Source organism: Melitaea cinxia, chromosome 3 (genome assembly GCF_905220565.1).
Source record: "Melitaea cinxia chromosome 3, ilMelCinx1.1, whole genome shotgun sequence".
Classification (NCBI taxonomy): domain Eukaryota; kingdom Metazoa; phylum Arthropoda; class Insecta; order Lepidoptera; family Nymphalidae; genus Melitaea; species Melitaea cinxia.
The window spans coordinates 20,140,220-20,156,336 of record NC_059396.1 but is presented as its reverse complement, the minus strand read 5'-3'; the positions used below and the strand labels follow the sequence as shown (position 1 = coordinate 20,156,336).

Genomic DNA, 16,117 nt, shown 5'->3' with positions numbered 1-16,117 from the left:
AATAATGCGTACCTATTTACTTATTTTTTCGTCGACCTACGTTGTATTATACCGATTAACTTTTCACTGGGTAAACCGATTTTGATGATTCTTGTTTGAATCGAAAGCTGACGCTTGTCCGTCGTCGCATTTAAATTTGAACGAGACATAATGACTACTTTTGAGTAATCTTTGATAACGCGCATTTACTTGACAATTTTTTCGGCGAATTACGTTGTAGGTATTACTTGTCTATGTGATTGCAGTCGGTTTTGTTTCGTTTGCGAACAAACACAATTATCTGGAGGTCGGTTACGAAATATAATCAACTCACCTGGCGGTGTCTGTAAATCTGGACTGGATGACATTTCGACCGCCGGTGTGTGGACATGAGTCCCTGGAAAATATTAAAATAATAATTTAAAAAATTAATCGTATTTATGTAACCGATTGTGTACCAATCAAATTAATACTCAATATTTTTATTCATAGAAGTATGTAGTGGATCACTGACATTCACAGACTAGACCCAAAAAAGGTTTACAATAGAAAAAAACAATACATTTTAAAAATAGATTATTAAGTATAACAAACCTTGTAATTAGAAAGCGTGTAGCGTATTTCCTACACAGCGTACATATGCGCACACAGTTCACATCACTCTCCACACTAATAATAACAAAATATAAACAAAATCACTGCGTTCTTAGAGACGGCGTGTCCGTCTCGAGGCGTCCATGTTTCTCTAACTGTATTGCTGGCGGCAGAGGTGCGGCGGTGCGCGGGAGTCGATGACGTCACTGCCTTGCTTTACTCGCGCATTCCTTTACGAGCTTAGACGAACTTGTTTGCTAGCTTATCGTTACAATACACCCACAGCATCAACAAATATTATTACCTACAATTAGTGTAATTAATACAGTGACATTAGTTTTTTAATGACACACCTCATCCACAGACACTGAAATACAAATAAGTAGCAAAATATGAAAACGATATTTGACACGCGTTCGCAATACAATGCAAATTAAGTGGAGCAGTTGCTTCTGTTAGAAAGTTTAGATACCAAGCTAGGAATCCCTCACATCAATCTGTCTCGTTCGAAGAAAGGGCGAGTGAAAGAGACATGCGATCAGTGGTCAACGACCGCAGTATGCGCGTGCGCTTCTTGAGTGAGTCACTGCGATGCTCGGTGTGCAAGGTCAATGTCGAAATTTCCTTGCGTTAAGATTTTTGTTACTCAGACATTGTATTTAAGACGTGGTTATGACGCTTACGCTTCAGCCTGTAATATATAGGCATAGGCCTCTTTCCCCATGTAGGAGAAGGATCAGAGCTTAATCCACCACTCTGCTATGAGTAACGATCGCTATTAGGTGTATATGATGACAACCGGGACCAGCGGCTTAACGTGCTCTCTGAGGTACGGTGACGAGACCCACAAGGATGGCACAAACACCCAGACCACGGCAAACATCTGTATGGCCAATACAAATGTTTGTCAAGTGTAGTTATTGTTACACCTTAATGGTATTATTAACAAATTAATTAGAAAATTAAATTATGCAACACAATTAAAAACTCAGTTTTGAACTCTTACTCAATGTATTTAATTTTAATAAAACAAATATGTAGGTACTTAAATCTCTTTTTATTTCGCTAGTGATTAGTTTAGTTTATATGAGATCTCGTAAGAGAACGCAATGATTTTGAAAGTAATTTTTAAGAATACAACTCGAGTGAAATTTTTAATATTTTCTAAGATATTTTTTATATTTTTATCTTGACTGTTGAATGTAGCTAATATTTGTTAAAGTACGAAAAAAATCATAGTTGTACAAATATACGAATTCGCGAATTAAATAAATGTCTCGACGTAACAGTCCACGTTCGCCGTCGCTCTACATTGAGTATTGTCGTTGGTAAATTTAAGAGGTGCTCCAGAAATACTTATAGTAATAGAATCCGTTTACCGATTCTGAACCTTATTATTCATGGACTCGTAAATATTATTATAGATTCGTCGCAATTTTGATTGTCAATCATGGCGGGTCTAGCGCCGGGGTCCGGAGCGCCGATAGCATTACCGAGTGGATGCGGGCCCTTGACCGACTTGCGAGGGTTTACGATAAGGAGATGACTTTATTTATTTCCTATCCATCGCTTATTGAGTACGCGGCTTTACGAGCCGTCCGTCCGATTGAGACGGCTTTTTCAATTTACAGTAAAGCTTCGACGTGTTTACGTATGCGCTCGGCTGCGTTTATCACCCGCGCCCTCGCTTGCCTGAACCTCTTAATGACCGACGTTTGTGCCATTCCATTGATTGGTATCGATAGTCGTTTCAATTTAATCAACGATAACAAGATTGACTTTAGGAAATGCCAAAGTTAACCTTGCAACTGTCTATTAGACAACGGGCGTTTTCCTTAGAAGAAATCAATCAGCAATTTCTTCGGAAAATTTGAATGTTTTGATAAAACCTATGTCGGCCGTTGACCGTGTTCAGAGAGATCAAGTTCTATTGTTTTCAAAATGGAATACGAAGGTTTAGAAGCTTTTTTTTTTAAATGTACATTTTTTTACGGTTTTGGGTACATACATACATAGATAATGACGAGATCAATTGATATTATCCTTAATTTTGAATGGTCAACGTCAAACATTGTAGTAGGTACTGTTATACGTTTGTATGGAAAGATGAGCGACTTGTACTCTAGACATAAAATCACATTTGACATCCCAGCTACAAGAACAAAATTTTATAAAAAGTTAAAAACACGTTTGTTAACAGAAGTTGTACCCAGTACAATCATTTGTTCAATAAATTTAAATTGCATGTGATGAATGCGTTGATTTAATATATCCTTGATGGATTTTATGATATTCGTGATGCTCTTCTTAATTTAATTTTGATTTTAATTGTAATTTTGATCCTTAATTTTTTTATATGTGATTTTTTTAATCTTACTTTTTTTTTTAAATTTATTTGTTCCATAATTCCGTCATTGATTTTTTGAATTTCTTTATCGATTACTTTTATTTTCTCTGAATGGCTGTTAATCAATTTATAGTAATGTTTTTAGTATTATTATTAAGTTTTTGATATGGAACTATTAATGTGAAGCATCTCTTCTGAACTTTGTTATATGTTCGGTTAAGCGATACTATTGTGTTTTGTATGTCTGTATATTGATGTTATACCGTTTGTTACCAAAATAAAATAAAAATAAAAAATAAAATAAAGGTATTGGAGCTTAAAGTATGCTGTAGTATTATTGGTCGACTAATATCTCATGTATCTTTCTTTGCAGGTTTTATCATTATATTTGAGACAAATTTAGCATTTGGATTGTCTCGAGTTTGCAATCATTTAAACAGTTCTATTCATTTACTAACTTCTTATTAAAAGCAGAACTACTCAGGCGTATTCTGTAGTATCCCTGTAGTATAAAGTCACGTTAGTAGAAACATAAACATTCTTTAGTGATTGATTCTTAAAGAGATCAGGTAATGTGCGGTGCGTGAAGCGGTGGGCTGTTTCCCGTGGGCGGCGACACGCGTCGCACTCACGTGTCGCTAATGAGACAAACGAGATTACCGCGATTTAGAAGCCTCGCATACAAATAATCCTCTATAAATCGCGCCGGAACCGCGACCGCGCCACATTCGCCGCACTCGAGTGGAACCGACTCTACAGTTTCCAAGTGTCTTTCTAATTTCAAAGATGGTGTTTAATTTCAAAGTGTTTAAGAAATGTTCGCCCAACGGCAAGTTGACGCTGTACATGGGCAAGCGGGACTTCGTCGACCACATCTCCTACGTGGAGCCTATAGGTCAGCTTCTAAGAACTACGGGATCGATAAGGATATCGTGTGTTGTTAAAATTTTGCCGATTTCATTGTGGTTTAAAATTAATGACAACGATTGGTCGAGTGTTAGTCGCCACAAATAATAGGCCCGCTTGGACATTTGTCATCGGGACGTAAATAGCGACGTAACCATACGACTCGGTACTCGATACTCACGATAAATCGATTCAAGTTTGTTCGAGTATTTAATCGATTTGATTATGTAACGTTAAGTGGATTTGATTAAAATTTTGATCAGAAATTTAATTTAAACTTGAATATAGGAGGTAATTTGAAATAATACTATTTTACTTATAATGTCTTTATTTTATATTTTTATATTATCTTCTTATGTTTACACGAATTTTAATTATTATAATGAAACATATTTCTTCGAATTTTATCGCGGTTTATTAGCCAAATCAAAATTTTATTTACGGCTTAGAGCACCCGCCTTTTTTTTAGTAAAGATCACTACATAATATCCAATTACGATTAAAATCGAATGAAGCTGGTGAAAATCAGTAATTAATTAGTTACAGCACTAGTGTTAAAAAAGACTTAGAACGTAACTGTTTTTGAGACGTTTCGTAATAATTAGAAATTGCATGCTACTATAAAGCTAGCGCGAAAAGAATACTCCCAATATATTCTATCACATTATTTAACGCGCCAAAAATGTTCGTATGTTTCAAAAACACTTTGTTATTAACAATTATTTTATTGTTTCTTACACTTTCGTACCAAGTTACGTTCTAGGGTATTTGTCAAATGTCAAAAGGGACCTCTTATTTTATGACGACTAATAATTGATACGAGGGTGAAAAAACGAAATTTAAAAGTGTATTCTCAAAGTATTATAATCGCTGAAAGTAAACAAAAAATATATTATACATCGCTTTTTTTTATCAACAAAATTGAACTCATAAAGAGAATTTACTTTTTTCCTAGATACAGACTATAATAACATAAGTGGAACGGGTCCAAAAACGAAATGAACTCGTTGTAGACAGCGGCTCAGGTCCGATGGAGTCCGACCGTCGCCTAACAGCAGTGCAACATCTGCACGCGTCCATTAGCGACTAGCTCCACCAGTGACCCCCCCCCCCCTCACCTAACAGATAGGACTTTAATAGCACTATCAACTTACACTCGTACCTGCTCATCGCTCCAGCGCTTACTCAGCGCTTTTTACAAATTGCTCCTGAACTGCATTTCGATTCGAATTTATCACAACAACCGGCAAAAGATTACCGCCGGATAGTGCTTTCTTGAGAAATCGCTTTATTGTTCCCGTCCCGAACGAATACTACTTTTGAAATTGCTAATAGTTTTTCAGCGCGGTTCCTTACTTTAGTTTTGTTACGACGCAGTGAAAATGCAAAAATATAAAACATCTTTTCTTTATATTTATAGGTGTGCTAAAGTTTAGTTATTTAATATTACTTTTATTTTTGTTTAAAAATGAGTATTTGTGTGTTGTTATTTAAAGTATTCACAGTTGGTACCACTAATAATTATTACAACTTCTAACGTAACGTACCTACGTAAAACTTATTTGCTATCGTAAATTTCTAAAAGTCAATGGCACAAAAGTCCTCATGTGATGATCATGACGCTTATTGCCACTCGTCAACACTTGCAACAGAGCCGAGCTGAACCTAAACTGAGGCTAGTTCATCGGCTTCTGGTTTTCTAAATACTATACATTTGCTTCTATACTTGATTATATTTAACATAAGGCTATCCTTATCTAGACCGCACCGGGTCTTGATCCAGTATGCTTTACCATACTTGATTATATTTTACATCAGGCTATCCTTGTCTGGACCAGACCTGGTCCTGATAGAGCTTGCGAATCTGGCATGCCTCATTCTAGTCTGATCCGGTCTAGATACATGATCTGGTTGTGCCTGACTTTTTTTCTAGTTGGGTATTTGTTGAATGTTTTGTTTCAGACGGCATAGTGGTCGTAGACGAGGACTACGTACGCGATCGGCGCGTTTTCGCGCAGGTGGTGTGCACGTTCCGCTATGGGCGCGAGGAGGACGAGGTCATGGGCTTGTCCTTCTACAAGGAGCTGTACCTGGCCTCCGAGCAGGTCTACCCGCCGCTCGAGAAGAGACCCTACGAACTGACTCGCACGCAGGTCATTGACTCATTCATCATTATAATCGTGCGACCGAAGAATTTTATTCATTGGTTTAAACTCACTTTTTTAAATATCAGGAAAGTTAAACATTTTTACGTTCCAAAATATAAATCAGGTGAATAGTTTCACCATTAAACGCGCAGATTTTCACACTTTTTAGTTTAAAGAAATATTAGCAAGGCGAGTGCAACCGCATCGCTTGTATGTATTATATACTTATTCATAAGAGAAATATGATTAGAAAAGATAGGACCGACATCACTGCAGGAAGTTGTTTGATAAAGCATCGCGATGTTAGAACTAAACCACCTTTAAAATTAAATAATGAACTCCATTACCACTTCGTATTAACAAGCAGCGCTGGTAGCAATTAGATCGGGCCGGGGAGCACCGCTGCGGGCAAATCAAATCCTATCGGGATTAGCGCCGCCTCCGTCGTGACGTCGTGAGCAATCAGCGAGGCGGGACGCTGTTGTTCAAATATTAACTATAACTTCACTTTTCAAACAGACAAACAACACTCGGAATCCGCTACTCGTCTCCAGTGTACATTTCGAAAGCAATTAGATCGTCGAGCACTAATTTGAATGTAAAGAAATGTTTCATTAAGTTAACGTTATTTTTGTAGCAAATTATACCAAAAACATGTAATCGACTGGATCCAGAAGTCAATGAAGACTCTAGTCTCAATAAGTAACACTGATTTGTACGGAATTTGTGCACATTGATTTCCCAATATTTACGCAATATTGCAAGTACCATAGTCACGGCCACCTTTTTTGTGCAATACCTAATAAAAAAGTTTTAATATATCGTCTTGCGCGTACAATTGGATTTAATTTTATTTGATAGGAACGCCTCGTAAAGAAGTTGGGCGACTGGGCGATACCTTTCCGCCTAACGTTGCCGGCTGGCTCGCCAGGGTCTGTGACGCTGCAGCCCGGCTTGGAGGAAGAGGGGGAACCGTGCGGCGTCCACTACTATGTCAAGCTGTTCGTTGGTGAAACGGAAATAGACCGATCACACCGTAGGTGAGCTGCTCTACATGTACAAATGTTGGCTTATATTTCGAAATACAAAAGCTTGGTTATTCTTTAACAAATTTTCGTGATTGTACGCTATTGGTAATTAAAAAATTCAATGATATTTATCCCTATATACAAGTTTTTCTAAACGTTTCTATTGTATGTCAAAGCAGCAAGTATGCAAGTAGGTATTTAGGTACTTACGGCCGATAATTAACCTCTATAAACTAACTCTTGTTACAGATACAGATAAATAATAAATATGATACACAAATGATTATTTATCTGTATTCTGTACGATTTGATGAAAATGTGCGAGTTTTGTAGTGTTGTTATAATTTTCTACGTTGCAAGTATTACTCCACTGACTTATAAGCTACTTTTGCTATTGAAAGGTATTGAACAACAAAAGCAAAACTAATTTATAACTTGTTTGAAGCAGTGACGCGAGTGTTATTATTAGGCTAGGACTATTTATATTGTTTACTAACTGACCCAGTAAACGTTGTCTTTCCGCTAAGCGCTATAAAAAAATAGGGGTTGTATTTTTCAATGCCAAATCATAATCAAATAAAAATATTTTTTGTGTCAAAAAATTAAAAAACGTATTTAGGGGTCACCCTTATCATTTAGGGGTATGAAAAATAGATATTTGCCGATTCTCAGATCTACCCGATATTCAGACAAAATTTCATAAAAATCGGTGGAGCCGTTTCGGAAGACTATTGTAACTAACATTGTGACACGAGAATTTTATATATACGAGTAAGACGAGCTGATCCCGTAAACGTTGTTTTGCCATATATGTAATTAGCCCCCCCTTAATCCCGCTTCTCTTATAACTTAGGGGTATTAAAAATAGATGTTGGCTGATTCTCAGACTTACCCGATATTGAGACAAAATTTCATAAAAATCGGTGCAGCAGTTTCGGAAGACTATTGTAACTAACATTGTGACACGAGAATTATATATATATCTACTAGCTGACTTAGCAAACGTTGTCTTGCCGCTAAACGCTATTTAAAAATAGGGGTTAGTGGTAGAAGGTTGAAAATTTAGGGTTGTATGTATTTTTCAACGCCAAATCATAATAAAATAAAAATAAATAATTAATTAAAAAAAATAGGGGTGGACTACCCTTAACATTTAGAGGGATGAAAAATAGATGTTGTTCGATTCTCAGACCTACCCGATATGCACACAAAATTTCATGAGAATCGGTCAAGCCGTTTCGAAGGAGTTTAACTACAAACACCGCGACACGAGAATTTTATATATTAGAAGATTAAGTAGAAATTCTCTCACACTTAATACTCTTCACTATTTTTAAATACTCAATGTTAGTCAAATTAATTACAACTTTAATGTCTTCTGATGCAATTTGTCTACAAATAAACCAACGAGTAGATTAATATATTTGTATTGTTTTATATCGATTTTTCTTTTTGCTTAACTATACAGGAGTACAGTGGCGCTAGGTATCCGCAAGGTACAGTATGCGCCTGAGAAACCTGGTCCGCAGCCCTGCACGTTGGTGCGGAAGGACTTCGTGCTGTCACCGGGACAGCTCGAGCTGGAGCTGACTCTTGACAAGCAGGCAAGAAATATATTATATTACAACTTAATTTAGTAATACTATTAACATTTGAGTTTCCAATTTCATTTTTTTCTTTTTCTTATCTTTAACTCATCCATACTCTCTTTAGTCATATTATCTCATTATAGTCGAAAACCCATCTGTCATAGCAACTTTAAATGTTTAAGAATATCGGGGAGTTCCAACCGTCTCCTTTTTTGTTGGCTATTCCGTAAATACATTCGAATTTCGAATTTCAAAATACAATTGCCTTTACATATTGTTATTCAAAATAGCACGAATGGAACTTTGAATCACATGTCATCATTTGATGGCATCGACATGTGACATAATTCCTAAACATCATTATGGAACACGGGTCAGTTTATTGGATTATAATTCCCAACACTGGCATGTTTTGAAACATAATCCATGTTTTATCCAATTAATAGTTGGAGATTAACATGAGCTGTACTAAATATAATATTGTGGTATCAAATTTACGAGCATAAGGAATTTATTAACTTTTATATTTTTAACTTACAAAGCATTACTTTCAATTTAAATAATATTATCAGTTGATCTCTCTTCGGATTGATCTTTTAGTACTGAGTTACATACCTTTTTGCGATTCTGCAGCACACATACACTGTATTTCAGTGTGATATTCTTAATGCTGTTAAGATATTCATTTGTTACTTTTTTCAATATTTTAATTTTAATTTTTACTCTTTAAATTGTGTATGTGGAATGTGGATTTGTGAATAAAGTTTTTATCTATCTATCTATCTATCTATTTATAAGAAATAAGTTATTGAATACTTATTTCATCTAAAACAGTTCTATCAATTATACAACCAAGAATTTAGTAGATTTCGTAAGATTATTTAAGTAATAAACTTGTTGTAACCGCAGTTGTACATCCACGGGGAGACAGTAGCGGTGAATATCAGCATTCGGAACCACAGCAACAAGGTCGTGAAGAAGATCAAGGCCAGCATCCTGCAGTCCGTCGACATCGTGCTCTTCCAGAACGGACAATATCGAAACATAGTCACAGGAGTGGAGACGCAGTGAGTGTCTCTAGTCTTGCAATCTCTTTACAATACAAGTCGAAGACTGAGTACAAAGATTGTAGTATGAAACAAAACCAATGCTAGCAATCTAGGTTGCCCATCATTATATCGACAAAGTGCAGTCAATAGTACTTAGGATATCTTCTAGAATAAAACCTACACTGGCAACACTGATCTATATTCGTCGGAAATAGATTCTGACTTATTGACAAACCAAAAACTCAATTGCCAATTTTAATGCTCATGGTACTGTTATGTGTTGATAATGCTTATTTTAATAAATAAATAAATATCTACACAATACACACACGGTCATCTGTTCCTAAAGTAAGCAACTTAATGCTTGTGTTATAGGTAACAGCCGACTGGTATATAGCTACATTTTTTTTTAGATAAACATACTTATAAATAATACATATATAAATATATAAATAAATATTTATATTACACCCAGACTCGGGGTGGGAATCGAACCCACAACCCCCGGAGCAGAAAGCAGGGTCACTACAAACTGCGCCAACGGGCTAGTCAAAAATAATAATAATCATCTTTATTGTCATGAAAACTATACAATGTTATTATTTCTAACGGCATCTGCACTATATGCCAATCATGCGAACCAGACGAATAGTTCTTTAGATACAGCTCGGGCCGATATAAACTATTTTATATACAATTACTATTATTAACAAATTTCTTCACTCCCTTACTCAGAGATGGATGCCCGCTCCAACCAGGCGCTAACATGCAGAAGGTGGTGCAACTGAGACCAATTCTGGGCGCACTGCGAGATCGGCGCGGACTCGCCTTGGACGCGCAACTAAAGAGACAGGAAACTACCCTCGCATCGACTACTCTGTAAGTGCTAACAATATTTAATAACGATTAAATGATTTGAAAAAATACCAAATATACAATATTATGCAGTAAAATTAAAATGATAATGCTGAGTTGCTTTTATTCGCCTTTCACTAAAACGCAGATTCTGTAGAAATACAGCTAATATTATGTTTCGAATATATGATAACTAGCAAATAACTGTAAATATAGACATAGATTTAACTGAGGTAGAGCACAGCAGGAATTTCGTGCTCAAAATCTGGAGCAGCCCGACTGCGGTAGTACCTCGACTTTACAGATCACAGCTAAATAATACTATTTTCAAGCAGTACTGTGTTCCTGTTGGTGAGTAAGGTGACCAGAGCTCCCGGGGGGATTGGGGATCGGGTCGGCAACGCGCTTGCGATGCTTCTGGTGTTGCAGGCGTCTATAAGCTACGGTAATCGCTTACCATCAGGTGAGCCGTACGCTTGTTTGCCGACCTAGTGATATAAAAAACAAAAAAAAAGATAAGAAAGTTAACAAAATGTTCAGAAATTATGAATGAATGAATGAATGATGGGTGATCAAAGAGTACTTGTAAGGGAATAAAAGCTGTCAGCGTCGGATCACATCCTAGTTTTACAAGGCAATCACAGGACTGTCGATCTGTAGTTTTTATGATAAATCGCCTGTGGTATTAATATAATTATAATGCATGTCTAACAAAAGGCATGGGCATTTTAAGCCCGTGGATGTATATTTTAAAAAAAAAAAAAGTTTCAATCATAGAAACCGGCCTAATTGCACGAGCTTGAGTAACTTATGATGCCATAAAGGTATGAATAGAAAGACAATGGTTTCGAAATTGTATCCTTGTATTTCTCAGGTGTGACGAGTTTTTCTTTATTTGTCTCTTTTGGAGTTAACTTCTTAACAATCGATTTTCATAGAAGGTCCCCGGCATGAAAAAAATATGAGGAGTAAAATCTACTGAACGAATGACCTCGTTACGTTTTTGTTAACGCCATCTATCGCAACTCAACAGAGTTCCGATGGATGGCGTTATTTGATTCGCTTATTTATCATTCGATATGGTATTAATCTTTTTCTTAGACTAGTAAGCCTTTTTGGTGCCTATTTAGACAGTCGAACTGAAGGAGTAAACTCCAGTCGTGCGTCGCAGCTGACACACACACTTGTTTTTTAAAGATTGTTGGATCCGGAGCAACGGGACGCGTTCGGGATCGTCGTCAGCTACAGTGTGAAAGTGAAGCTTTACCTCGGTGCGCTCGGAGGCGAACTCAGCGCCGAGCTGCCCTTCATCCTGATGCATCCTAAGGTTACTTGAATTTATTTATTTTGTATCTGTGTGTGAGCTTAATTGTTGATGAATATAGATAACTTCAAAAGAGACCAGTTTTGTTCAAAATTATTTTATTGCAATGCAGCTTCGAGCACGTATGACTCTAAAATCGATAAGAAAATATATAGTGGGAAAAATATAATATATAAAATTCTCGTGTCGCGGTGTTTGTAGTTATACTCCTCCGAAACGGCTTGACCGATTCTTATGAAATTTTCTGTGCTTATTGGGTAGGTCTGAGAATCGAACAACATCTATTTTTCATACCCCGACATTATAAGGGGGGGGGGGGATTAAGGGGTTAATAACATATATGGCAAAACAACGTTTGCGGGCTCAGCTAGTATTTTTATAGTTGAGCATACTTCAACCAGACCCAAGCACGGAATGATTATTGTCATTTTTGCTATCTGTCAGTTGAGCTTGTTGTCGAGTGTAAGCAACATTTTGAATGGAGGTTCTATATAACGTATAAGGAGCTGTATCTATGTAGGGTTGTCAGATTTTATTTTATTTTGTATTTTGATTAGGAGGGCCGTCACAAGCTAATACAGGCGGATAGTGAGGCAGATGTGGAGATGTTCAGGCAGGACACGGTGCTGCATCAGGAGAGCGTCGAAGTCTACTGAGACACAAACGATCTGAGATGAAACATGCAGACTCGATAACTTTTTTCTAGTCGATTTTGTATTGTTAAAATTAATGGTTTTTTTTTCGTTGTGTTTAGTATTTATTGTTAGCGCTTGAAGTCAGTGAGATAGTTGTAGGTAGAGAATATATTACACTGTTTAAAAAAATATGTATATTTAAATTTGCTAATTGTGTCATAGACTATGTTTAAAGCTATGTAAGTGAGAATTTCAGACAATAAATACATAGTTTGTTAGTTTATTACTAGCATAGTTTCTGTATCCATATTTTATAAATTTAAGAACGTGTTAAACATTATTAAATATTTATATACGCATATTTAATAGTGGCTTTTTATTTCTTAAGCGAAAACTTACCTTCAATTATCGGTCTTAATGAAATCATCATCACTCATCATCATTCACACCAAAAATGGCGTGAACACATGTGTGTTGCCCATAGGCACCACGCTGGGCAGGCGGGTTGGTGACCGCAGGGCTGGCTTTGTCGCACTGAAGATGCTGCTGCCCGTCTTCGGCCTACACATATTTCAAAACCAGCAGTTGGATGGTTATCCCGCCATCGGTCGGTTTTTTAAGTTCCAAGGTGGTAGTGGAACTGTGTTATCCCTTAGTCGCCTCTTTCGACACCCACGGGAAGAGAAGGGTTGCTATATTCATTACTGGCGTAACCGCAGAGAAGTGAAATTATAAGCGAATCAAATTGTTAAGAGAATTTCAGATTTCAATGGGTCTGAGTATGGTGGATGATTGAAAATCATACTTGTATTCTGATATCTTTGACGTTCATCTATTTTTGAAGTCAAAAGTTCTTTAACCGCTTTGGGCGCTTTTTGGTAAGGAAAAATCTTATACGTTTACGTCACCGACATGCAAATTTTAATACTAAAAGTTCTAAGTTTTCACTCCTATCGGCAGTCATCATTACAGCCTATACAGTCCACTGCTGGACATAGGCCTCCACATGTTTACGCCAAAAATAACGTGAACTCATGTGTTCCTATCGGCAGTCCTAACTCCCAATTTTTTTTCAAATAATGCCGTTTTTTAACTTAATCAAAAAATCATTTAAGAACGCTAAATAAAAACAAAACCGCAAATATCAGAAAAGTCGTGTCTATTGGTTTCCATTTCTTCCGCGAATGTATTCGGTTCGATCGATGCAAATAAATATTTGTCTTGTGGAGCGGAGGAGCGGTGGCATGGTGAGTCGTTGGAATTCAATTACACCGTCTTACCCTCCGCGATCTCTGCCGTCTGCGGCGCGGCGCTGTTTACAAATAAACACTCGTAGGATATTGTACTCCATGAAGTCAATACCCATTATCGAAGAGAAAGCAATAAAAAAATAAATTGTCCCCGCTTTTCATAAGGAAGGAAATTTGATATTTCCGTCTCGTCGCTGTTGCATTAAATGGATTGTAACGAATCCCTGCCATCGTTATTTATTTTGCTTTCCTATCTCAGTGACTTTTAACAACTCTTAGCGTCGTATTATTGAAGAGAGGAGACAATCTAGGAAGTTTTAAAAAATAGTGCACCACTTTTGAATCGGCAAGTATTATGATGTGATTTTATGACAATATTTGGTTAGCGAAATAAAAGGTTGAAATCATTAAAACTCAATCAGTCCTTACATATGTCATCATTACAGCCTATACAGTCCACTGTTGGACATAGGCCTCCACAAGTTTACGCCAAAAATAACGTGAACTCATGTGTTTTGCCCATAGTCACCACGCTGGGTTGGTGACCATACATATGTACCGTCGGCCAAGAAAGTGGTGTACCACCCTAAGGTTGAATGCTGCTTGCAGATTCATAGTTGATAAAGATTAGTTTCGCTTGTAGATCGATCTGACAACTGCTATTGCTGTTTTTATCTATTTACCTACTAGCTAACTCGGCAAACGTTGTCTTGCCGCTAAACGCTATTTAAAAATAGGGGTTGGTGGTAGAAGGGTGTATATTTAGGGTTGTATGTATTTTTCAACGCCAAATCATAATAAATAATTTATCTAAAATACCCAACATGCACACAAAATTTCATGAGAATCGGTCAAGCCGTTTCGGAGGAGTTTAACTACAAACACCGTGACACGAGAATTTTATATATTAGATTGATAACGATATTATTTATAGTAATACGTAATAGAGTTTAAAATGTCATGTATAACAATAACGTATGAATACTTATCAATTAGGTTTACGTCATTATTATATGTCTCTTTCAGTAATATCCTTTAATAACGAACCTTGTTGTAATTTTCGATGACTAGGAAACTAAACCAAAACTGATACACCACTTTCTTGGCCGACCGTACGTACATTTGTCATCGATCACACTTCATCCAAGGATAGAGATATTCATGTACATCAAGTGGACGCTTGGCGTGTTGCTATTGTACGTTCATACTTCATTCTATGCACGTGTAACTTAGAAACCGATTTTCAATATTACGAATTTTTATGTCACGGCATATCACCGACAAGGTTTTCGCATTGATTGTGCTTGGGCTCTCCACGAGGTCGACCAACTGCTTAACTTACTGTTCCCATTTTTAACTGCACAATATATAAATTATCATAACGTGATCAGTACAAGAAGTGCCTAGGGGGAAGAGCAGGAAATATTTGTCTCAAAATCTGGAGTAGCCCGAATGATATAGTACATAAGTCTTGTTGAAGATCATAACTAAATAAAACTAGACTCATGTGGTAATGTATACTCGGAGTGTTGGGATAGGGTTGGCAACGCGTTTGCAATCATCTTGGTGTTGTAGGCATCTATGGGCAATTTTTTTTTACTTTATTGAACTAAAATTACTGAAAGGATCTGGGTGAAATTTATCACAAGGACAGGAACTACTTACTTGTATCAACAAGATTTTTTTGCATGGATGTACTTTTGCTGAGAATGACATGACATATCTGTTTTTACCTAAAAAAGTCTCTTCTCGATTCCAATGCGATAACACAAAATTTATCGCGTGAACGAAATCACGGGCAGCAATTATTTATTAGATAACAATAGTGGTTGTCGATATTATAATGACTGAAATACGTTCTGATTGGTATCAATTCATATCCCTTTGATGTATTTCGTTTGAAGAGAGCTCGTGTAATTTGTGTAATTGCAGTCTGTGCGGTTTTGATGTTTAGCGTATCAGTCAGTTAATTTCAAAACAATTACACGCTTGTTAATAGGATAATCGCTTTAGGCGATAAAACATCATTTTCATCACCGTGGATAGTAAGTACCATCGTTCTCTCCAAGGCAGGTATGAGATATTTTGTTGAGTATACGCAATTGTTATTGTTACTGTCTTCGGTCTTTGAGAAGGTTTGGAGCTTTATTACGCCACGAGGCTCTTCACGTTGGTAGATTGTTATACTGAAACGTGTGTAAGTCAATTTGGATGTTTGATTTTTATTACGTTTCATTTAGAACTTTATTAAGTCAATAATAGGCTTCCATCTCAGCCTACCTACCTAATAAAAGTTTTTTAGGTGGTAGGGTATTAATAAAAAAGCTATTATACTATAGTTTCGAAATTTTAAGTCCTGCAATATCGTGTCTAGTTTGTGGTATTGAAAAGGCATGTTGTTTTTATTCCTCACA

At 36.6% G+C, this 16,117-nt stretch overlaps 1 protein-coding gene across 1 annotated transcript; it reads left to right on the top strand.

Annotated features, from left to right (window-relative positions):
- Nucleotides 1-3,706: 3,706 nt before the first annotated feature.
- LOC123669662 (arrestin homolog) lies at nucleotides 3,707-12,817 on the top strand. The gene is made up of 8 exons (XM_045603255.1): nucleotides 3,707-3,815; nucleotides 5,789-5,979; nucleotides 6,835-7,013; nucleotides 8,470-8,605; nucleotides 9,500-9,657; nucleotides 10,375-10,518; nucleotides 11,692-11,821; nucleotides 12,376-12,817. The coding sequence occupies exons 1-8, from the start codon at nucleotides 3,707-3,709 to the stop codon at nucleotides 12,472-12,474; spliced, it is 1,146 nt and encodes a 381-aa protein (XP_045459211.1). The 3' UTR covers nucleotides 12,475-12,817.
- The last annotated feature ends 3,300 nt before the right edge of the window (nucleotides 12,818-16,117 follow it).

Excerpts from the sequence above, each read along its gene's own strand:
- LOC123669662 (XM_045603255.1), top strand. The coding sequence starts at position 3,707 with ATGGTGTTTAATTTCAAAGTGTTTAAGAAATGTTCGCCCAACGGCAAG. Across the intron at positions 3,816-5,788 it reads CTCCTACGTGGAGCCTATAG|ACGGCATAGTGGTCGTAGAC; the intron begins GTCAGCTTCTAA and ends GTTTTGTTTCAG. Across the intron at positions 5,980-6,834 it reads ACGAACTGACTCGCACGCAG|GAACGCCTCGTAAAGAAGTT; the intron begins GTCATTGACTCA and ends TTTATTTGATAG.